Raw genomic sequence first — 24,200 nt, 5'->3', positions numbered from 1 at the left:
TTGGTGTCTCTCTGAAAGGTGCACTGACTTACTGTACATTTGCTTATAGCAATTCCGGATCTTGTCGCTTAGAAACTCAGTTCTCTTTAAGCCGAGTTCCTTGTTTTCAAGCGGGTGGGGATGTCATTGTGTGTCCCAGCAGCATGTGTTGATTGCAGCGTATTGTGGAATAACGATGCCTGTTTTTTCCCTTCCTTTTACTACACCTCACACTGTCCAGTAAGCCCAGAACTTGCCCAGGGAAGTCCTCTCATCTTACTGTTCCAGCAGATGGAGGATTATCTAGTTCTTGCCCTCAGCAGTCTTCTCACTATCCTGCTACAGACAGGTAGAACAGCAACTCTCCGCAAAGTTCTCCTTTGGTTTGTTGGAATGCTGATTAACCCTTTTAACCCTTTTAAACAGTTTTGCAGCCTTCCTCAGACTTACCAAACTACTCCTTATTACTAACACAGTTGCTTGGCAGGAAACTGGGGTTAGCAATTAGGGTTTTCATTTCACGTTATGTTGCCACTGTATTAATGATGCAGAAACTGTAGACCTCTGGCCAAAAATTGGGCTGGTTATCATCTGCAGTTCAGTCCTTTGTTATTTCTCCAGCTCCTGTACATTTCTCCTCCTCTTCCACTTCCTTTTCCCTTATTTTTGTTGAGCTGCCTGCATTTCCTCAGGGTTCTTCACTGCCAAACCCTTAGGCTACTGTCTTATCCAACACTAGGTCCCCTTTGGTCAACCCAGCTCGAAGGCAGGTAGTTTTCTCATGGTACAGCACAGGTGTACATTTCCAATGATCTTTTGTAGGCACAGGGGCTCTGATGCACCTTTGGAGCTCCCTTGACCACAAGAGCTTCCTCATTACTTCAGTGAGAGGGGAAAGCTCCACACATGCAGGTGATATGAGCACATAACCATCCATTGCCGACTAAGCGCATGTTGTCCTCTCGATCAGGACAAGAAAGTTGCAAAAACCAGAATCTGAGGTAGACGTTTTTAGGGACACCTAATTTCAAATCTCTCTTAAACAGCAGGGAGTTTGGGCATTTTAAAATAGCCCGATGGTTTGCTTGTTTGTTTAAAATATCCACGTTCGTACTTCCTGTCCAAAGTTAATATGTTGAAATATATATTTGTTCCCACAGACAAACTGCGGTGAATAAATATATCGTTTGCTGAAAAAAGAGAGAACAGGCTCTTGAGTTATAGGACAACTGTGCTTTCTTTTCAAAGCAAGTTGTGTTTAAAAGCGGTTCGTGTTTGCGCTGGGGAAGACTGAAGCAGAATTCCCAAAGGATGCACTGCGATACAAAACGTTGTCATAGTTTAAAACAAACAGACAAGGGGAGAATTATGTTGGTGGAAGACACAGTGATGATGGCAACCCGCTGGTCGTTCTTCCTTTCACAGTGCTAGCGGAGGAAGCGCCTACATATATATATATTTACCATGCTTTCATGTACTGAGGGAAAATCAGCAGCATTTAGCATCTTCTAGTACTTTCTAAGTAAAGGAGAAGAACAGGACATATGACTGGGTGCAGGACCTATGTTTCTATATATGCTAGGAATTAGCAACTAGGACAGGAGTGAGGGAATGTGCAGCCCTCAAGATATTGAAGGATTAGACCTCTCATCATCCTTGGTGTCTGGGACTGATGGGAGCTGAATTTCAACAACATCCGGGGGCACACAGCTTCCCCAGCCCCCTCCCCTGAACTAGAGGCTCTTGAGTAATACCAGCCCTGTTTCCTCAGTAATCTTTTGAAGCAAGAGGTGTATGCAGAGGGTGTGGTTGCAACAGGCAACAGGACTTGCTGGCAACCAGCTGTCGTGGGTTTTCTGGAAGGTTTTGAATTAGGGTGAGTTGCACAGGGTGATTTGCATTGACAAATGTTCTGATCCCTTAGTGAGTTGATCTAATTTTGCATGTTTATTTGACTCGCGTTCAGTAAACAAAGCTTGCCGTGCCCTCCCACCAGATGTCAAAGAGAAAAATAACTACCAAACTTTTAGAAGACATCCGAAGGCAGCCCTGTTTAGGGAAGCCTTCAATGTTTTATAGGTTATTGTATTTTAGTGTTTTGTTGGAAGCCGCCCAGAGTGGCTGGTATAAATTATTATTATTATTATTATTATTATTATTATTATTATTATTATTATTAACGGCACAGCGTTTTCAGCTGGCATCCATGTTTGTCGTTCCTGATGAACTTCTGTAATAAGATTTTTATGTATATGGACAAATGAAGCAGCAGAAAATGCTTCTCTACACTTCCTTGCTGGCAGTCTACTTTGGTGGGGGGGCAGTGGGGGGGGGAGCAAGGCTTGCCCCTCCATCTTTCATTCCCTCTTGAAGGTTGTCCTCCCATATTGCTGGCAGCTGACCTATATGCTTTTTGAACTGAGGGAAATCTGTAGGCAACTCTGAATGAAGTTCCATTAATTCTTGGGCTTCCCCTTTGACTTGGTGGGTCCTGTAGCGTTTATAGGTTCATAATGTCCTATCTGGACAGTCTGTTTTGCTTGCTTTCCCTTTTTTACTGTCTCTTCTTTAGACGATAACACTGTATTTCCTGTTTATGTGATGTTGCATAATTGCCAGGCGTAGCCCAAGATCCTTTAAATTTGCCAGAAAGTCTGCAGGAAATACAGCCAGCCTTTTAGAGAAGGTGACATTTAAGCAGTGCCTGTTGGCAAGGCATACATTCTGGATATAAATTTTCCCTATCTCTACTATCTATCATCTATCGATCTATCTATCATCTGTCTATCATCCACCATTGTCTAAAGATGTATTTATTTAACAATATGTACATACATGTTGCTTGCTTGTAATTGCAACCTCTACAAGCAAAACAGAGACATTAAAATTGTCAGTGATTTTTTAAAAAAATAATAATAAAATCTATAATAAGCTAAAAAGAGATTAAAACACACATTGGCTGCTACATTCCTGGATAGCCTTGCCTGAACTTAGCAGGAACCAAGAAGAACGCAGTGAAAGTTCCTGTCTGAAGTTGAGTGGGTGTATTTGGGGTAAATCGATCCCTCAAATAAACCGGTTCCAAGCTATTAGGAGCTTTATATTAATAGCGATACCTTGAACTTGACGCAGTAGTAAATGCATAACCAGTGCAGGGTTTCACTGCTGTCAGCATCCATGAAGCAGCATTCAGCACTATCTGTAGTTTCCATATCAAGAGCAAGGGAAGGGAGAGCCAGTGTGGTGTAGTGGTTAAGAGCGGTAGTCTCGCAATCTGGGGAACCGGGTTTGCGTCTCCGCTCCTCCACATGCAGCTGCTGGGTGATCTTGGGCCAGTCACACTTCTTTGAAGTCTCTCAGCCCCACTCACCTCACAGAGTGTTTGTTGTGGGGGAGGAAGGGAAAGGAGAATGTTAGCCACTTTGAGACTCCTGAAGGGGAGTGAAAGGCGGGATATCAAATCCAAACTCTTCTTCTTCTTCTTCTTCACATGGAGTGAATTGCAATAACCCAGACTTGAAGTCACCAAGGCCTGAACTACTACTCCTGTGCATTTCACGCACATTTACTTGGGAATACCAGAGTCATTGTGAATTGAATCCTGAAGCTGGAATGGGTGTGATGAGCCGGGAGGTGCATTGTCAAGATGTGTCGAGGAGCTAAGTTTGAGGAACAGTTCCAGCCTTTAAGGCTTATTTTGGGTCTGCTCAGCTGGATGCCAAAATACATTAGAGAAGAACAGACTGCCAGCATCCAGTTTGCTGGCTCATGAACCCTCCACACCCTGATGCTTCCAGATTTCTGCAGTTCCAATGAAAACGTAATCTAAGATCACACAGAACTAGTGGGAGTCCTGGTGCTGTCCTTCTCCACACAGTCTAAATGTGTTTGGTTTTTTTTCCACCTGGGGAACCTGCTTTCTGTCAAACTCAAATTGTAAACTCTTTGAGGCAACGGGGCTGCGTTATTCGTTGCAGGACAACTTTTAAGAAAGGTATGATGTTCTTCTAGGGGATTGCACAAATTATGTATACAGTACAGCACAAATTATGATCTAGTGAGTTTTGACCTGGCATAATGCATTTTCTTTTTCACGCTGTCCATAATGTAGAAGTGTATTAGTACTGGGAGTTAAACGCTCAGTTAAACGCTTAAGGCTATTAATTATTTTTTTAAAAATAGTTCCTGTTCTAGTAATGGAGAGATGCCATTTCTCTTTTAACGCGATAACAGTTCATCTGTGGGCTTTGGCTTTAGAAAGGGATTGGCAATGTAGTCCAGACCCACCTGCAGTAGGCTTTCCAGATGCCCACGGAGACCTCCCCCCCCCACTATTTCCCGAAATTAGGCTGGAAGGAGCATTCTGCTGCAATGAACAGAATAGGTTGTGGCATTTGTATCTCTGTGTGTGGTGCCCACCGGTTGCTCCAGATTGCAAATGTGTCCACAAGAACAAAAAGGGTTTCAGTTTCCTAGCTTAAAAAGGCAGTTTTGTAGAACTTCTCCTTAATAGTCCCAGAACCGAATTATTCATGTCTTCTTGATGACTTATGACGCACGTCTTACGTTTAGTGTGTTGGTGGTGTGAACTCAAGTTTAGTTTGCTCAATATTAGGTGGGTGCATTAAGTCAGAATTGGACAACATCAGAATGCTTTTGGGTACCAGGGGGACCAAGAACTTGGGATTTTTTCAGCCTCATGTATCATTTGTATATATGTAGTTGGTTGGACAAACTAGTTTGTTGTATCCTAAAGTTCTTCACTAGCTGAGCTATTGTATCCCCCCCCATTAAGTAAGAAAACAGATTGTTCCTCTTGTTTTGTGTAAGCACATCCATAGATTCAAGTTTCAAATATTTACATCCTGATCCTCTGGGATCAGCACATTATTTTTCTGGATCAGGACATGTTTGCACAAAAATGTTTGTGCAGGGAGGTGGGGCCATGGGTCAAAGGCTGCCTGTGTAACAGCCTACACAGATTTGACACTGCATACCTGGTGTGTGTGTGTGTGTGTGTGTGTGCGCGCGCGCTTGAGGGAGAACTGAATCAATGCACCAGTTCCTTCCCCCTTCCTTCCTTCCCATCAGTTCGTCAGTGCTGCCACTATGCATTAAAACGTTACTTGCATAAATGGATTTTTATTGCATCCTTTGTTTTCCAAGGCAACCATTTTGTCCACAATCAGATTAGTGGTTCATGTGACCTGTCCATTTAGGACTGATTCAGGCATTTCCATGTCGCAGGGCTATTCTGTGTCTCCCTATGGAAGAGAATGCACTGAGTGAATTCATGCTATAGGGGTCTAACTCATTCTGTCCCAGGATATCCTTGTGATAAGGAACCTTGGGTACCCTTTTACTTTGGACACCTGAGGTCTAGAATTCTAGGAATCACCTTGTTTTTGGCATTATAAGTTGCTCTAAACTCTTTTTAATATTGTGTTTTAATGTTGTGTATCCCACCCTGGGGACCTTAGGGTCAAGGGTGGGTTGTCAACCATTGTCATCATCATCATCACCACCACCAACATCTCTTGTGGCCTTTTTTTCATGGTATCGGAACGCAGCCACATTTGCACATTACCTGTTCACAAAATGTGGCTTTCCTGGGGTTTCAGAATACTAACATAGATTAGCATTTATTGACTTTTCTCTGCAAATGAAAGCTATGGGAGTGTATTTGTGTGCTGGCAAACTACTGATTTATGTTACTAAGCTTTAAACCCTAAATAAACTTTCTTGGAAGTATACATCCCATTGGAAGCTAGTGGGATTCAACCCCTACCCCCTGCAATCAATGTGCTTAGGGTTGCTTGAATATTTATATTGCATTCATAGACCCACTAAGTACTTTGCAAGCAGCTTTTATATTGCTAGGGTTTTGAGTCTCACAAATTACTTTGCATGTAACTTTAAAACCTTGTGCTTTTGGCTGCCTATTGAACTGGGCCCATACTGCATTGTAAGTCTGAAATGCATTCAGCATGTTTCAGTTCAGATTGCCACTAACAATATAGCTATAAAGCATCTCAAATTGCCCTGAGGTTGTACTTATTGTTGTTTAATGCACGTCTTCTCCCATTTCCTCCCCACTTCTTTCTGCAGTCCTTCAGGTTCACGGCCCCCAACGCCTAAAAGTGATTCCGAGTTAGTCAATAAATCTTTGGAAAGGGGCGTCCAGAAGAATAATCCACAAATGCATTGGGACTGGGGCGAACTACCTCAAGCCACAAAGGTATGAGGGGAAACCTCCTCCGGAATATTTTCATATGCCTATGATAAAATGGCTTCAACCTTTCTTCTGTTTTTAGAGCTGACTGTCTTAAGGTAACAGAGAACTAACAAATATATTTTAAAGGAGGGTGAAGTCATAACACCAAAACAAAACTTATTGCTATGTGTACAATCCTTGAGATAGCATGATTCCCTTTTCTCCTCTGGTGTGGCTTCAAAAAGTTTTAAACTAACTGTAGTTTGTCATTGCATTCAATTTATATTTTATTCATTTGCAAAAATAATAATAAAAAAGTACCGCTATTCATTAAAAAAAACCCCAGACATCAGAGCGGTTCACAGCAATAATATATAAAACCACACATTCGAAACCATATCGAAATTTAAAATTGGAGATCATCTAATTTTTACAGAAGGATAATCTCTTAATGGCCAGCAGGTGCTTGTTGGGATAGGTTAGTTTTAACATTTAAACAGGTGTTTAAATGTTAAAACAGAAGGTGCCTGCTGAACAGCTCATTCCATGGGCTTGGTTTCTTGTGAGAAGAGTCTCGCCAACTTGAGGGACAACCAGTCAACCAACCAAGGTGTTCTATGGTGTATGTGTGTGGGGGGAATTCCCAGGTGGTCTTCCATCCAGGCACTGCCCAGGCTCATGCCGTCTTAGCTTCAGCAAGATGGCTGCATCATGTGCCCTCCGACTGTATGGAATAGCTCAGTCCGTAGAGTATGAGATCCTTCATCTCAGGGTTCATGGGTTCGAACCTCACACAGGGCAAAAAAAGACTCCTGCATTGCAGAGAGTTGGCCTAGATGACCCTCGCGGTCCTTTCTAACTCTACAGTTCTGTGACTTTGTAACTGTGCCCTGGGAAAGTGGTTTCCATAGACACAACTATCAGACTGTTACCCTGATCGGAAAGTAAAGATTGGCTGCTTTTCCTTTTTTTGAGCACGTGCTTGGCTGCAAACCCAGGGTTGCTGCTGCTATTTATTATTACATGGCAGTGTTAGGACAATTACTTAGGTTTTGGTGTGAAAGCAGTGCTTGCTTTTCACAGCATCTTGTTTCTTCTTAACCAGGGAAGCGTTGTTAAACAGGTGTATATTCTCTTTCCAGTCTGCTATTCCACTCAGGCTAAAAGAATCCAGCTCTGCGGTGAATGTGAATCCTTCTGAAAGCACTCACTTTCGAGTCATTCAAAACGACGTTCTGGAGGATCTTCAGAGTAGTACTCCCTTACCTATCGATGAACAGGCGGATGCTGTGCTGACTCTGGAAGAACCTGAGCTTCAAGAAGGAATACCTGAGATAAATGAGCCAAATGTAGAAATGTTAGGGGCAGCTGCACCTCCACTCCCTGCAAATGAAGACGTCAAGCAGGCTATGGCTTGTTTGGCACAGCCAACAAGCAGCAAGACCGATTCTCCCTCCAGGAAAAAAGGTAAAAGCTGCTTGTACGATTGCTTCTGGTTTTGAACCCAGGCCCTGGAAAAGTTTAAGCAGTTTCTTAAGAGAAAAACTAATTGTGCCTGGTTTTTATTTAAAAAATGAGATAGTGGGGATGAAAGGAAGAAAGAAGTTTGTCTTTTGTATAAGCAGCAGTGGAAAGAGTGCAAAGAGGTTTTTGACTGAGAGATGGAGGAAGAAAGGGGAATGTCTTCCTTGACTGAGAGATGGAGGAAGAAAGGGGAATGTCTTCCTTAGATGGATCCAAATTTGCAAGCCTAGAGGGGATATGGAGCAAGGAGAGGGGGGGTGGAAGGGAGGAAAACTTATTTCTGAATTCCTCCCAGCGCCCCGAAACACACTGGCTGAATTGGCTGTTGCAGCGAAAGATGCACAAAATGTCCTGAGAAACTGTCATATTCCCTTTAGCTTTCTTTGGAGATTTTGTCAAAGGTTTTGTCACAGGTTCCAGAGTAGTTGTTAACTATGTGCAGTCAGTTAGAAGGAGGCCTTGTTAAATTTACCAGGGTTTGCTCCCAGACAAGCAGAGTTGGAGGCCAGTTTGAAGGTGGTCCTGGGGTCATCACCTCCTCTCTACCTTGCTTCCCCAAACTGACCTTTTAATTTCACTTCGGGCGAAATTCAGCGGAAGTTCCAAAAATGGAAGAAGGGCAAGCTTTGGTTGCGGGAATGTTCCAGTAAGTTTCCATCACTTAAGTATCAGATGCTAGAGGAGGAGTCCGTTGGTGGAAAGTCAGGCTCTGTACCTCAAAAGGGGGAAGTGAAGAGACTCGGCAGAAGAAATCTCTGTGGAAGAAATGCTTGGAGATCCCTTGTTTACCTTGTTGTGGGAACTCGAAGCATTTCACCTTCCAGACAGCTTTCTCAGGCTCTTACGTAGTCATGTGCTTGTGTAGCTGTGTCTTGCGTAAGTTCATTTGTTTACAGCTGACTGTGAAAGCGAAAGATCTCTCGTTCTCACAGGCATGCAACAGGATACAGACAAGTTTTCTCCTTTTAAGCATTTGGGTTTTTTGTTTTTTTTGCGCTGCTCGCAAGCGGGATAGCTAGAATCCCAGCCTCCTTGGAAATCAATGGGAGATTTCCTATTCTCTCTAGGTTTCTCCTCTATCTTCAAGCAGAAATACTTATGATTGCTTGCTCTCTAATGTTCTGGGTGCCCCCCCCAATACTGGAAGCTATTTAGCTTTTATGTCATTGGGGCACACTTCCCCACTCCATAGCTGCATCCCCCCCCCCCCGGCTTCAAGAACCTAATAAAGAGCCCTTCTGGATCAGACCAAAGGCCCATATAGTCTGGCATCCTATTCTCCAGTGGAGAGCAAACTTGGGATGGCCTCACATGGGACCAGAGAACAACAGCCCTTACGTTAATTCTAAGAACATTCTGAACCAGTTTGCATGTCAATCCAAGCCAAACTGTGACTGTGCAAATGACCAAATGGGTGCAGATGCAAAGCAAAGGCTGGGGTTTAGTGCTCTTTGTTTGAAATTACAAATTTTGCACCTGCCTTTGTTGTCTTCCTCTGCAGCATTGCCCTCTCATTCTATATTATGTTCTATCAGTAAGGGATAACTCACATGCACCTTCCTAAACCAAGACAAAGCCCTATGGCTAAGGCAGCATTGAAGGAGATGAGGGTCGTTAGTTGCTACCATGAGAATTAGATATTTTGCCAGTGGAACATCCTCAGACAAACAAACACACACCAGGCAAGCAGAATCTGTGGCTTCCTCTGGAGGAGAGAAATGAGTGTTCAAATCGAGTGCTTTGTATTAATACCGTGGGTTTTTTTTGCCTTTCACAGATAAGCGTAGCCGACATCTTGGTGCTGACGGTGTTTATTTAGATGACATCACAGATATGGAGCCAGAGGTTGCTGCACTCTATTTTCCTAAAAAGTACGCATGGTATTAATTAGCACTTCTAATGCATCTGTCTGATTCAACAGACCACAATGGTGTGCATGGATCAAGAAGCAGTTTCCTAACGGTTGCAACAATGTCAGTGGAGCTTATATCCTCCAGTAATGGTGAATGATTCATTCACTTTCCACATAGTATTCTTCAGAGCTTGTTTAGGAAATCAGATTCTGCCGGATAATTTGTACCCACCAGAAGTATTGGACTGTGACTTCCTTTGTCCCTGGTCATTGGCCATTCTTGCTGAAGCAGATGGAAATTGTAGTACTAAATGTATGGAGGGCACTAGGTTGAGAAAGAGCATACTAAACTCTGCCTTGGGCTCACATACTCTCCCCTCCTTCTCTAATGTGGAGGAATTCAGAAGCTTTTGCTTTCATTATAGATTGAGCACAGCCTATTATGATGGCCCAAGCTAGACAAAATGTGGTTAAGCAAGCCACCTTCAAAGCATAGTTTATGAAGCTGGTTTGCTTTAAACGAACCATACCTAGGATTCCCCAGATGACACAATTAGGACAGACCTGAACATTCCTTCTCACCTTCATGAGGTAGAAGTGAGAACTTTGGGGACGGTCAAAGGGTGATGGTGGCAAAAGGTGGAGTGAGGATTCTGCCATGCATTTTTTTTAAAAAATGAGGCCCTGGTGCTCCTTAAAATAATGGAATGTGATGATGCACCTTTATTCCCATGAACATTGTACAGGCAAAAAGATAAACCGTGCAATTTAAGCAACTTTTGTGTTTGCTTTGTTTTGAATTTTGGTAGTCCTGAGGGGTGGAAAGAATTTACGCATTCCCCTGAGTCCCTACCCTGACCACTGCAAATCCTTCTAAAGCCCTCAGCCTTTTGAGATTTCACCAAGCAATTATCCACACACCTTTAAGCCTAACCGGTTCCTTCCGCCGCCAACACACTTAAAATGAAAGCTGAGGTTTTCAGGATATCCGCATGCAAAATTCCATGCTTGAGTAGAGCTTTCACAGGGTTTGGTACGCTTGATACCAACTATGCTTAAAATCCTAAACCCTCTTATCTGGGAGAGAAAGCTCCATTTATCTGAATGGGACTTACTTCTGAGTAGATACATATATATATATATATATATATATATCCAGCTGCCCCACGTTTCTGTTTTTAACTGTTAATACCTTTTAAAAACAGTAAACAGAAGTAACTGAAATATAAATAGAAGTAGTAATCATGGAGGCAACTGTATATGCATAAAGAAACACACTTATCACACCTTCAAATTAACCTTTCCAGCCAACAAGGCTAGAAATGTAGTTTGGTTTCCCCCCCTAAAAGAGTTCTGATAGCTGATGGTCCACACTAAGAGTCTCAGGGGTGCAGCAGACAGCTCATGTCTGAGTCCTGATAAGTGGGAACGAGCCTGGAAGCAATGTAAAAAGACGCCCACAATTCTGTCAGTCAAGTACATTTTTATGACGTTCCTGTGCTTTAACCATCAGGCAAGTTTGGGGAGCCTGTTGGGCTTCAGCTCCCATTATCCCTGACCATTAGGCCGTGCTGTCTGTGGTTTAGGGAAGCTGAAGGTGTCTTCAGGCCACAGGGGTCCCATCCGGGCTGTGAGAGATAACTCAGTGCACAGGCCGATGCAATGCCAGCACCAAGGGAGTGCGATTCAAGTTTGGGCATGTAAGATGAGGAGATATGTGAGCTTGTATGGGTGTCGGAGACAGCTAAGCCAGTCTTCTCTTCTCAGTGACGAACATGCCGCCCAGTCGAAGGTTGCGAGTGAAAATGCACCCCGCTCAGCGAACCAGTCCCCTCAGACAGTCGGAAGCTCAGGTATCGATAGCGGCATCGAGAGCACCTCAGATGGAATAAGGGACCTGCCGTCCATTGCTATCTCACTTTGCGGGGGACTTAGTGAGAACAAAGAAATATCTAAAGGTATGTAGAGAGCTTCTGCGCTTCTATTTATTATACTACCTCTTCGTTTTAGTACTCGGTTCCTCTTCTGGAAAACTAAACAGTGACCTCTTGTGGGTGTTGTACAGCAAGGCATGATGGAACTTTTGGCTGCGAACCCACTGAACTTTGAATTAACACAGATTCCCCCCCTTCAAAGAATTCTGGGCATTGTTGTTTGACCCTCATGCTAGTAGTTGTTTATCTCTCTGACATCTAATGGGAGGGCGTTCCACAGGGCGGGCGCCACTACTGAGAAGGCCCTCTGCCTGGTTCCCTGTAGCTTTGCTTCTCGCAGTGAGGGAACCGCCAGAAGTCCCTCGGCGCTGCATGTTGCTGGGTGGGTGGACCTGTCTTAAGGGCTGCAGTTATCCTTCTTTGGTCCCCTTATTGCCTGCTATTCAAGCAGTAGTGCCATATATCCCATCACTACCTGCGTCTCATGAATTCTTTCCTCCCCCTCCCTCCTCTCCTGACAGAAAAGTTCTTAGAACAAGAAGTAAGTTATCAGCAGTTTGTGGACAATCCTGCTATTATTGATGACCCTAACCTTGTGGTGAAGATTGGAAGCAAGTAAGTATAACTCAGCAGAGTTATAGAAATAATGATAATTAAAACAACAACAACAGATGAGAGTATTTGAAGCTATTTCCATAGCTCATGGAATCGTAGAGTTTTGGAGGAGACCTCAAGGATCATCTGATCCAGCCCCCTGTATTGCAGCTGTCTCATAGGGGGATTGAACCTGCAGCCTTGGCGTTATCAGTGTCATGCTCTAACCAACCGAGCTGTAGCCATACAGGAGCTTCTCCAGAGAAGTGAATCAGTACATTGTCCATCTTGCTCTCAGTCTTACAGATCAGTCCTAGTGCAGATGTAACTCAATGCCACTGCACTAACCTGATGGCATGATGATGATGATGTTTGTGCCCTACTTATCTGACTAGGTTTCCCCAGCCACTCTGGGTGGCTTCTAACATATATAATAACACAATAAAACATTCAACATTAAAAAAAAAAAAACACTTCCCTATAAAGGGCTGCCTTCAGACGTATTCTAAAAGCTGTATAGTTGCTTAGCTCCATGACATATGAGAAGTTGTGCCTTGAGGCGTGTTGTTATGTACTGAGTTGAATAGGATCTAAAAGGCAGCAGTCTGATTGGTCCTAGAACAATAGGATTCAGAATGCAGCAGTCTGATTGGTCCACAGGAGCCACCCAATCCAGCTCCAGGTGGAAGTGAACACGCAACCTGATTGGCCTACAGGTGAATCCCGGAATTAGCCAATCACGTGGGGCCCATTGTGTAAATAACGTATATAATGCAGACATTCTGGGGGAACTTCCATTCCTCCTCACCACTATGAGCTGAATAGAGAGCATGAAATCTACTCTTGACTCCGAGTATATTTCACATGTGTTGATATTGGGCAGATAGTTTCAATAATGGTGCATCAAATTGTTTTTGACCTAGGTACTACAACTGGACTACAGCAGCTCCTCTTCTGCTGGCGATGCAAGCATTCCAGAAACCTTTGCCAAAGGTGAGATTGACCCTGGAAGCCTTTTGGGGAAAAGAAATAAAGGCCACCATGCCCAAGAATATAGCAAAAAATCAGAGGGAGGAGCCCATAGGCACTTGGACAGTGCTGGCTACCATCCATGAATCATGCTTTTACGTGTCTGTGCTTCCCAAGCCTCAACACACTTTGGGGCAATATGGCTTTGCTTCTTTCTTTTTCTCCTAGTCTTCCTATTCCTGGGACTGGGATGGGAGAAGCGTTTCTGTCCTAAGCTGTGTATGTTCTGGTTGAGACACTTTAAGAACGCTTGCAAGAGAGTTGTAATTTCAGTTATGTGTGCCAACTCCCCCCAGCTCATGTGGTCTAAAATGGTCCTCAGCTTCATGCATATCAGTGGTTATATTGCCTTGGTCACTGTTGGGGCTACGAACCAACATTTTCTAGACTTAGGCTGAGGATGCGCTTGTGACTTCATGAATCTGACTTGTTTTCAAACAGCAAACTTTTAGGAACGAACGGTTCATCTCGACAGTTGAACTACTTTTTGCAGGCAGCCCAGCTTGATTAATGCTCATTTGTTGCATTGATTTCAGTGGCTCTTGAGAACTGTGTGCTAAGGCTGAACTTTAAGAGTTGGGCTGTAAGCCTTCCTTTGATCCCAATGTCCTCTGCTGGAGGACAGAAAGATTAGAGCATAGCATCTCTCGTGTAAAATAGCTATTAAAGAGTAACTCCAACTTGAAAGTGCAATGCTGGATACGTTTATATTTGGCTACGGACCTCTCTGCTTGTTGACAGCCGAACCAGCGCTGTTGGCAGTCTGATATTAACCTGCAGCTAGGCCAAATCAACTCTTGATCTGTTTAGCATTTGATGAACTGATGGGACTCAGTGACACACATCTCTCTTGCCTCTCGAGAGATGACAGAGACACACTTTTTAGAGATACCCACAGATAGATCAATAAAATTCAAATCTATCAATTCTAGCAAAGGGTTCAGGGTGCCACAGTGCTGCAGCCAAAACAGGTCTTAAAGAAATCAGAAACCATTGGCTGGAACTATATATAGCTACCTGCTGTCACCAGTGCTGATTTAGGATTATTTGGAACCATGTCTGAATCATATTTTGGAGCATTCTTTTTGCCACATTCTCTCCTGCTCACATAGGTCCATTTCACACATGCATGTAAATAACCCAGCTTTGCGGCATTTTTGTTGTTCTAAGCTTTGACATCAGAATATGAAAATACTCTCTTGGAAGGCATTAGCACTTGAAGCAATGTAAGGGGACAGCGTTTCCGTGCACTGCTCTGGTTTGCCAGAAGCGGCTTACTCATGCTGGCCACATGACCTGGAAGCTGTACGCTGGCTCCCTCGGCCAGTAAAGCAAGATGAGCGCTGCAACCCCAGAGTCGTCCGTGACTGGACCTAATGGTCAGGGGTCCCTTAACCTTTAAGGGGACCTGAAAGTTCTCCCCACCCCCGCTTGTTTCCTCTGTAATGGCCCAGTTGTGCATGCATATCATTGTTTATGGTTGCAGTCACCAAGTAGCAAATGCTCCTGTGCGGATCAGCACAGATATTCTTTTTTTCAGAATTTACCCAAGTGAATTTGAATAGGTTGGGCTTGCTTTAATTGCTGTCAATCCTTACATAAGGCCACGTGGAGAGAATATGCACTGAACTTGCATATCTGTTTGTAGGATAAAACAAATTCTGCACTTAGGAAATTTTTTTGCTGTCCAACATGTTAAGGAAATAAACTTCCGCACCCTCATCAAGAATCAACTAGTGGCTATTTTGGTGCTGAATGTTTCATTATATTATACCTCTTAGCCAGTACTCTCCTGAATAGCTTTCAAGAGACACCAAACCAACCATCTTGCTTAGTTTCATTATTATTTAATGGGGATAGCTAACCATCTTGCCTAACCGTGTTTCTTAGCAGCAGAAACCCTTTATGATTTTTACTAAACAGCTGTGAAGTAGAGACTTCTTTCTCCCCAGTCTCCTAAACATTATACTAATGGCTTATTATGCTTTTGTTTCGTTTTGTTTCGTTCCCATTTTCTCCTCTTCTTCTTTTTTTAAATTTTGTAAGTGTTCTTGTTTAAGTTACTTCCGTACAGTTCTGGATACCATTAGGTTTTGCTTTGACAAGATTTGTGGTCCACAGATAGTATGTTTCCTTTTACTCTCTTTGCTTGAGTTTTAAATTGCGTGTGGTTTGTCGTTTTTTTCTAAAAAAATATATTTTCGTTTGCATGAGTTAGATTACTTTTTGTTCTGTTCCATTATTTATGTTACCATCCATTTATCACAGGCCACTGTGGATTCTATAATGAGGGATAAGATGCCAAAAAAAGGTGGAAGATGGTGGTTTTCATGGCGAGGGAGGACTAGCTCTATCAAAGAGGTAAGTTCGGAAACTAGATGGACCGAATTTCCCCCCAGGTTAGAAAACCATATATATGGGGCTGTGTGTAATGCCTGATAACCAAAAGTTTGTATTTTTGACTTTGTTCCTAAGCAACCCAAATTTAGCAGAAAGAAGAGTTGAATTCCGTAACCTGCAAACTTCATGAAGAATTTGTGGGGCGTTTTCGATAAAATTATCTTACCTTTTTTTGCCATTTTGCTTAATTTATTTCGCTCCTGCTCATATGAGGAGGGGTTAAGTAACGATGCAGTGCACTGAGACCTTGAACGTTGAAACCTTCAGACCTGGCTGAGGGCATTTCATCCGATGTTGCCTGCAGACGTTTAATTATATTCTTGCAACAATAAGGGCTAGAAACTTGTTTTGAAAACAAAAGTGGAGGTTTTCAGGATGCTGAATTCTGCACCCGATATTGCACTTGGTGTTTTTTTCCCCCTGCATCAGCACAGCATGTGCACAGCCCTGCATATATATGTGCTCAAGTAGTGTTCTCAAGCCACTATCTAAGAACCTAAGAATTGCCATGCTGTTTGAGGGAAAAGGCCAATGGAGCTGAACATTATGTCTCCGAGAGTGTTCAACCTGATGCCGTCAGGAAGCTATCAGGAAAGCCATTGTGGTGATGGGCACCTCCTCTTCATACCTACCCTATATGACAGATTGAACACGATTGCTACTTGAACATTTGGCTGCCTTATCTGACGACTGTGGGTGGACCTATCCTCCATCTAGCTTCTAAGAGCTGTGGTCTGCCAGTAGCTATTAACCATAATAACTGGTCCTTCCTATAGGAGCAGGAGCAGCCAGTTGCTGGAAGGCACTGCCGCCCTCCCAACGGTGGTGTTGTTGCCACTTACCAGGGCAGTAAACACACAAGAAGTAACCGGCTGTACGTTTGAAAAAAATAATATATACACTTCGTTGTATTGAATTGTAGATTTCAACAGAAGTAGCTCATGAAGTTCAACGAAAAAAATAGAAGACCCAGTGGATCAGTTCATTCTCTAATCAGTTTATGAATACGGTCCATATATGTGAAAGTGTCTATTCCACCTGTCTGTTCATAGAGTCCAACAACACACACGAAATGTTGTTACAGTCCCACAGAATCCTTTCACGGAGTCTAAGACAGCAGCTACTACTATGCTATAAGATCCACTGTCCTGTGATATCATATATGAGTTTGTACTACTGATGAAGCCCAGGACCACGAAACAAAGCTAATATTCTGGAAATCCTTGTCTTAGACTCTGTGAAAGGATTCTGTGGAACTGTAACAACCTTTCGTGTGGATTATTGGACTCTATGAACAGACAGGTGAGTAGGCCTTGCTGTTGGCTGTTGGTTCATCCTTGGTGTTCCTCCTATCCGCTTGGAAGTCAGGGAGGTGGTGAGCTGCAGTTTCCCCTCTTCCATGCACCAGGGTAGTTCTACTGTGACTGCGTGTGTAATTTTCAGAGCCGGCTCTGTTCTTCACCTTCTTAATGTTTCGCCTACAGGAAACGAAGCCCATGCCAGGTTTGAGTGGAAAAGAAGAGTCGAACATTCAAGACAGGTATCAAATCGTTTCTGTCCTGCTTTTCAGCTTATGTAGTGCTTTAGAAGTTTTGCTTCATTTGCCTTCTCAATAATAGCAGCAACTTACTACATTTATATGGCCTATATGCATTTGCTCAGATAGTCCTGTGAGGTAAGTTAGGCCCCATGAATTTCAAAGCTGAGTTGGGATGTGGGTCTAGTTCTCCCATGTTTGTGTGTGTGAGGAATGACCAGTAAGAGCTGATGTGCAGATTCATAATAATAATAATAATAATAATAATAATAATAATAATAATAATAAATAAAATAAAACATCATACCTTTCTTCTGTTTTAACTGTACCACTTCAGATTGCAGGTGTGAATGTGAGGGGAAATTGCACCAGAAGAGGGGTCAGGGCTAGAATTTCTGACCCTAGTGTGCCTGCCTGCCTTCTTTCTTTCCTTCCTTCCTTCCTTCCTTCCTTCCTTCCTTCCTTCCTTCCTTCCTTCCTTCCTTCCTTCCTTCCTTCTTTCGAATTTTTCATGGGAGAGACATTGACTTCCAACATATCACACTGTTATTCTGAATGTGTAGGTACAACTATGTGTGTGCTTATTTGTGTGCATGATTGGCAGGACTTGTGACAGTTCTTTTATTTAAAGAACCCTCCTCAAGTCAATACTATGAATATGATGGTGAGCCAGTGGGATAGGGTGACTGGAGAGACCTGGTTTTAAATCCCTGCTCAACACAGGGGGTGGGGGGGGGGCTCAGGCCTCTCTCTCTCTCTCCCTCTCCCTCTCCCTCTCCCTCTCTCCCTAATCTACCCCACAAGGTTGTTTGTTGTGAAGATAAAACAGAGAAAAGGAGAATGATAACTCTGAATGTTGCCCTGAACTCTTCGGAGGGAGGGTAGTATACAATTGTAATAAACAAAATAAAAAGTAATAAATGTTACTATATATATATATATGCGCCTGTGTATGATGTTTCAGAATCAAAGATGAGTCTTCTTCAAGTGATGAAGACCCTAGAGCTTCAAGTCAACCCTTTGTATCATCAGCAAACCCTGGTTGTCTTCCATTATTGTCTGGAGTGGGTTACAAAAAGACCCTTCGACTCAGTTCAGAACAGCTTGTAAGTTACGTTCACATCAACTTTTCACTCCACCCATAGAAATTAAGACACTGGGTGAAGGACAATGATTCTATTTTTCAGTGTTGTTAAAGAAAGTTTGCCTTAATGAAGTGGTTGATATAACAGAAAAAGGGGCACCAAAAAAGCCCAGGAAGGTGTAACCCAACCAGTACATTGACTGACATTTAAAATCAATAAGAAGATTGGTTTTTTAATTTTTTAAAAAAACAAAATTTTCATACTGCTTAATTGTGAAAACCTCTAAGTGGTTTACATAGCAGCTTGCTGTTGTTGAGCCTGGTATTTTATTTTCTTGTTTTACCTGCTTTGCACATTCCAGGCCATTGGCTATACAGCAGAATTCCTTATTACCCTGACTGTAATTCTGCTTCCTTGTTCAGTAATGCGAGAGAAGGGACTTAAATGTGTGTGACTAAAGCGATTTACTGCCAGACCTTTAAAGAACTGTGCTTTAATAATATTCCGAGCCATCTGGTTTGTCGACGCGCATAGCTTGAAATCCGGGTTATGGTTTTGTTTGTGCTTTTTTCGACAGAAAAGCTTGAATCTTAAGAATGGCCCCAACGATGTGATTTTCAGTGTTACAACACAGTACCAAGGGACATGCCGCTGTGAAGGCACCATCTACTTGTGGAACTGGGATGACAAGGTCATTATTTCTGACATTGATGGCACAATTACGAGGTGAGCGCTTTGCAAGGCACACAGTATGCCAAGTTCCCCTTCAGGGAAAACAGTTTTGCCTGCTTCATCAGAAAGTTCGAAATAGCAGCGTGGAAAATAATGGGAGACACTTGCAATGCTCTCTTTGCGCTGGGGCCATTTTTAAAAAAATTGTTGAATTCAAGTTGCCCAAAAGGAGAGTTCAGCTAAACAGGAGGAAGAACTTTCTGGCAATAAGAGCTTCTCGACAGTGGAACTAACTCCCCTGGAGAGCAGCATACTCTCTTTAGCTGGAGGTTTTTAAGCAGAGGTTGGATGGCCATCTAGCATGGATGCTCTAGCTGAGATTCCTGCATTGCTTAGGGTTGGACTAAGCAATGACTCTCAGGGTCCCTTCCAATTCCAGGGCTCTTGCCCAGTCCAAGCTGATGTGCCAAGCCAAACTGATGACTGGACCAATCTCCCGTCTGCTTCCATCACATGACGCAACAGCATCACTCAAAAGTCATAATGCCAATCCGATAGAGAGGCATAAACCTTTTTGCTTTCTTGTGTTTCTGGTTGGCATTTGTGAACCATGGGAGATATGGAGACTTGTATAGACTGCACATTGCAGTGAGCCCTAGGTAGCACTTTCCTTTGTTGCTTATTGCTTCTCCATTCTCTGATTTTGCTTTGCTTGTTTTTAACTGTTTACTATTCATTCTAAAATGTTCTGCTTTCGTTTTCTTATTGAGTTAATCTTATGTCCATCTCATCTGATTTTAAGACACACAGACTTCTGTAGGCAAGAATCAGTAATAATGCTGGTGATGCAAGCTGATCCATAGGAGAGCCATTTCAGTATAGTGGTTAGTGTGTTGGATTAGTTGGACCTGGGAGACGAGGGTTCAAATCCCCACTCATCCATGAAGCTCACCGGGTGACCTTGGGCTAGCGACTGTTTCTGAGCCTAATCTGTCTCACAAGATTGTTGTGACAATAAAATGGGGAGGGGGAGATGTATGTATCCTACGTAGAGCTCCTTGGAGTAAACGTGGAACAGAAATGAAATAATGATGATGATGATAATAATAATTAATAAAGTGTTTGTATTGATTCCAATGCTACTCTAAAGTCAAAGAGGGATAAAATGGTTTTCTCTTTTAAGAGTTCTTAAGAATTTACGCCAAAGGCAAGGCTGAAACAGTGTTAATAAGTAACAGATAATAATTTCTTCTAGTCTATTCAATCAATCAATCAATCCTCTATTTTTCCAGGTCAGATACTTTAGGTCATATTTTGCCCACTCTTGGCAAAGATTGGACACATCAAGGGATTGCCAAATTGTACCATAAAGTGAGCCAGTGAGTATTATTGGGTTGTACAGTCATACCTTGCTTCACATTGCGGTTTTTTAAATCTAGAATTTATATAAACAGCATCATCAAAAAGCTGCCCAAAGCGGAGTATGAATAGAAAACACTGCTAAAAACCATAAATGAAATGAAAATAGCCGTGCATAAAGCCATCATAATTAAAACGGAAGATAACATCTATAAAACTATAAAGAACAAATATAGGTGACTGAATCATGTGTCTGGAAAGGCTTGCTGTAACATAAAGGTTTTCAGTAGGTGTCTAAAATGAAACAGTGTGAGTGTATATGCGAGGGGCGGGGGTGTTCATCTGCCCCTTACAGAATCCCTCCCATTTTCTGTTCTTGTATTCAGGGAGCTGATTTCACTCTGCTTATCAGATCAGTCAATTCCCCACTTGACTTTTCAGTCAGTTCCCTCTTCGGTGTATTTGTTCGTAGGTCTAGTCTGCTGCAACATCCTGTCATCCTTTGACTTTCAGAGTCATTTGCTCCCTCAGACACATGCATTGAGCCTTGCTTTGGCTTCCCATGCTCTATCCTTCCCCTGTATCTGCACCTCCTCACAAAGCTAAATCCTTGGCAATTTGCTGCCAATGAACGGACCCCTAAAACCTGCTGCTTGAGGCAGTTGTTCACCCGGCCCAATGACAGAGCCATCTCTGTCCCCTTGTTCCATGCAGAGTTTTTATGGAAATCAGTTGTACTAAACACCCTCATATTGGAACATGGGACTGCAGCCTTAGTGGCTCTGAATGCTTATATCTTATGGCTGGACCGGTGTAATGGAAAGAAATGCTATATTCCATAATACAATTTATCCAATATATGGGAGATATTAAAAGGCAATATCAGCTCACATGTTTAAAGCTGATTCTGGATAGTGTGTTTCTGATGACGATGGCAACTGTTTTCTCTTTTTGAAACAGAAATGGGTATAAGTTCCTATACTGTTCTGCACGTGCGATAGGAATGGCAGATATGACCCGGGGATACTTGCACTGGGTTAACGAACGAGGAACGGTGCTGCCTCAAGGGCCTGTATTACTGAGTCCCAGCAGCTTGTTCTCAGCTTTCCACAGGTAAGAGAACACGGAATCTCGCCATTCTATAAATTTCACTGGGTTGAGGGTTGCCTGGCTTGCTAGTGGTTGGGGTTGCTTATTTGTCCGAAATATTTTCTGAGCTTCAGCTGTAAGGATCCCACATCTTTATTACAAGATGAGACTTGAGTGGGCCAAACCATATCTGCTAGTTATTTATAAGGGTGTGCTCAAAATGAATTTTGTGGTTGTGTCAATGATGCTATTTCCTTAGAATGCAGAGACTTGCATAAAATGCACAAAAACGGTTTACACATGTCACATAAGGTTATTTTCGGTCCTCAATCACAGTCCAACAGAGTACAATTAAATCCCTTAATGTTAGTGAGTAAATTAGGCACATGCTTAACTCTATTTAAGTTAAATCAATCAGACTAAAGAGGTGAAAATTGGCCATATTATTTGTGCCTCGTCTTTAACCACGTCACTTAGGTTTGGAAGCTTCCATTTTTTAAAATAAGGAACCATGAGTATCTTTACAATTCTTTTGGGGGGAATCTGAAGTTCAGTCAGTTAAAATGTTGTGTTTAGCCTGAGAAAAATGACCGTGTTGCATTGATAAAGCACTTCTAAAACACTTCTATTTTTGTGTGTGATGGTTTATTTCAGGGAAGTAATAGAGAAGAAGCCAGAGAAGTTTAAAGTTCAGTGCCTAACGGACATAAAAAACTTGTTTCATCCCAACACAGAACCGTTTTACGCTGCTTTTGGCAATAGGCCTGCTGTAAGTACCTTTGTGATATTATTTTATGAGGACTCATCCAGAGAGGAGCTTCTGTAGATAATGTTTGGGGTTCATGCTGTAGTTTCATGCTACTTGCAATAACATGTTACTTCTATGTGGTTTTGTGAAACATTTCTTCAATCCATAACAATTGGTCAAGTGGAGAGGAACGTGGAGATCTGCACAAACGTCTTATGGGATTGGCAGAAATGTCTTGTGGTTTGTGGGTCTTGACTTTGCTGGTTATCCTCAGTCATCAAATTGATCACGTGAACCCTTTCTTCCAGAATACTCCCACCAATCTGCACCACATTCATACACATGGAGATTTAGCAAGCACATGACTTGACCCTTCTTTGTTTTACCCTGTGAAGTAAAACACATATTATAAGCATTTTAGAACGGTAAACTGTTTTTGATTTATACTGAGGGGGAACCTACCTTTTGTGTTTGTTGTTTTTCCCCCTAGGATGTATATTCATACAAGCAAGTGGGAGTTTCACTAAACAGAATATTCACTGTTAATCCTAAAGGAGAGCTAATTCAAGAGCATGCAAAGACCAACATCTCATCGTGAGTATCAGTCCACTTGCTCCTAATGTGGGGTGGAGTTCTCTTTCTCTAAGCCCTTTGATGCTGGGCGTTACAGTAGAAATTAACTGGACCGCCTTGAAATCACAGAATGGCAGAGTTTAGAGGGACCACGAGCGTCATCTAGTTCAGATTGTGATATTATCAAGATTTATTTCAGTTATGTGCTAGGTAATGACTCTGAGATTCAGTAGTTAAAAATGAGAAATTCCCAGTTTTCTTTATTTGAACCAAAAAGCTTGTTTTTCAGCACATTTGCAGCTGTGCCGTTGCATTTAAGCTCCAAGGCAATCCTGCGTTAGCTCAGCAACGATTCAGCAAATCGTACTGTCACACATCAGATTCAGAAACAGGATATTTGACTCTGTGGGTCTGTTGTAATTTCCTTAATTATTCTGTCTTAAAATGTGGATAAAATAGCTGTATTAATGCAGCCCGTGATATCAGCATATCCAATTTATTAGGCAGTGGTAATAATAAACTTTTTCTTTTTCTGTTTGTCCAGGTACGTGAGGCTCTGCGAGGTGGTAGATCACGTATTTCCCCTGTTGAAAAGAAGCCATTCTTCAGACTTCCCCTGTTCTGACACCTATAGTCAGTTCACATATTGGAGAGATCCGCTGCCACCTTTTGAAAACCAGGAGATGCATCCTCATGTGCCATAATAATCGGCTTCTGAACCTTCTCGGCAGCAATTTGAACACTCTTCGGTGATGCACCTGGATTTTGCCATTTGCCGTTCACCCGGAGTTTGGGATGTAGTGAACATTTTGTTTAAATGTGCAGTTCAGAAATTTCTTTTTTTCTTTTTGTCCTGTAAAGTAACATTTCTGAATGTCACGCTCCCAGATCTCCTGCAGCAGCAGGCTGAAGATACATGCCATATAGTCTTATTACAGAAGGGCATTTCTGAGTGCCTTGATGATGATGATGGGATTTCTAGAAAGCAACGGGTCTTCATTTTTCCCATGCCTGCTTTTTTGTGGGATGTAGTTCCAGTCTGAGGCATCACTTGGGGTCTTCCGGCCCCTAGTTTTCAGGTAGAGAAGGAAGACAGAACTCAAAACCTCTGAGTGGAAATGTCTGCTTTTTACTAGAACCGCCACCTTTTGATCCACAAAGTATGATACGATTTATTGAACTAAAGTCAATTGGTCTACACACTCTACAGCTAGTCTATGTAGCACAGAGCTATCGTCACTATTGCTGTATTAGCTTGAACAGGCTAAGTGTGTGGCTCCCGGCTCTTGTGTGTTTGCATAAGAAAGATTGCGGTGAAGCTCCCTTAAAATGAACAAAAGAAGGGGGTTAAGCAGCGCTGAGTGCTGCCTGACGTGTGTACATGTTGTTGGCTCATTTGGATCAAGGCTATAATTTACAGTAAGAAAAGGATTGGGACTGGAGCTGCTGTTCTTATTTCACATCAAATTGTGCCTGAATTAAGGAGTGATTGGACATGCTGGTTATTTTGCATTACAGTACCCTTCAGGCCATTTCATACGATACAATTGCTCAGATACCTTATGCACCCTTGAGCCAGCTGGGCATGACATACGTACCTGTAAATCGAGA

General features: G+C 42.5%; 1 protein-coding gene across 5 annotated transcripts in view; it reads left to right on the top strand.

The window, feature by feature from the left end:
- LPIN1 (lipin 1) overlaps positions 1 to 23,422 on the top strand; it is a 76,837-nt gene extending 53,415 nt beyond the window's left edge. For 4 of the 5 annotated variants that reach the window (XM_081906107.1, XM_081906108.1, XM_081906110.1 and 1 more), the window contains 16 exons: positions 221 to 328; positions 6,088 to 6,217; positions 7,336 to 7,660; positions 9,495 to 9,588; positions 11,337 to 11,527; positions 12,025 to 12,118; positions 13,021 to 13,090; positions 15,395 to 15,487; positions 17,011 to 17,066; positions 18,028 to 18,169; positions 18,726 to 18,874; positions 20,113 to 20,199; positions 21,140 to 21,292; positions 21,923 to 22,037; positions 22,507 to 22,610; positions 23,134 to 23,422. In XM_081906107.1, coding sequence (XP_081762233.1) covers positions 221 to 328; positions 6,088 to 6,217; positions 7,336 to 7,660; positions 9,495 to 9,588; positions 11,337 to 11,527; positions 12,025 to 12,118; positions 13,021 to 13,090; positions 15,395 to 15,487; positions 17,011 to 17,066; positions 18,028 to 18,169; positions 18,726 to 18,874; positions 20,113 to 20,199; positions 21,140 to 21,292; positions 21,923 to 22,037; positions 22,507 to 22,610; positions 23,134 to 23,293 — 2,071 coding nt within the window. In that variant the 3' untranslated portion in view covers positions 23,294 to 23,422. The remainder of the gene's footprint in view (positions 1 to 220; positions 329 to 6,087; positions 6,218 to 7,335; positions 7,661 to 9,494; positions 9,589 to 11,336; positions 11,528 to 12,024; positions 12,119 to 13,020; positions 13,091 to 15,394; positions 15,488 to 17,010; positions 17,067 to 18,027; positions 18,170 to 18,725; positions 18,875 to 20,112; positions 20,200 to 21,139; positions 21,293 to 21,922; positions 22,038 to 22,506; positions 22,611 to 23,133) is intronic. The other variant, XM_081906109.1, reaches the window with a different exon arrangement.
- The last annotated feature ends 778 nt before the right edge of the window (positions 23,423 to 24,200 follow it).

The sequence above is a fragment of the Podarcis melisellensis genome, assembly GCF_964234715.1.
Source record: "Podarcis melisellensis genome assembly, chromosome: 3".
Taxonomy (NCBI): Eukaryota; Metazoa; Chordata; class Lepidosauria; order Squamata; family Lacertidae; genus Podarcis; species Podarcis melisellensis.
This window is presented reverse-complemented; position numbering and strand designations above follow the sequence as displayed.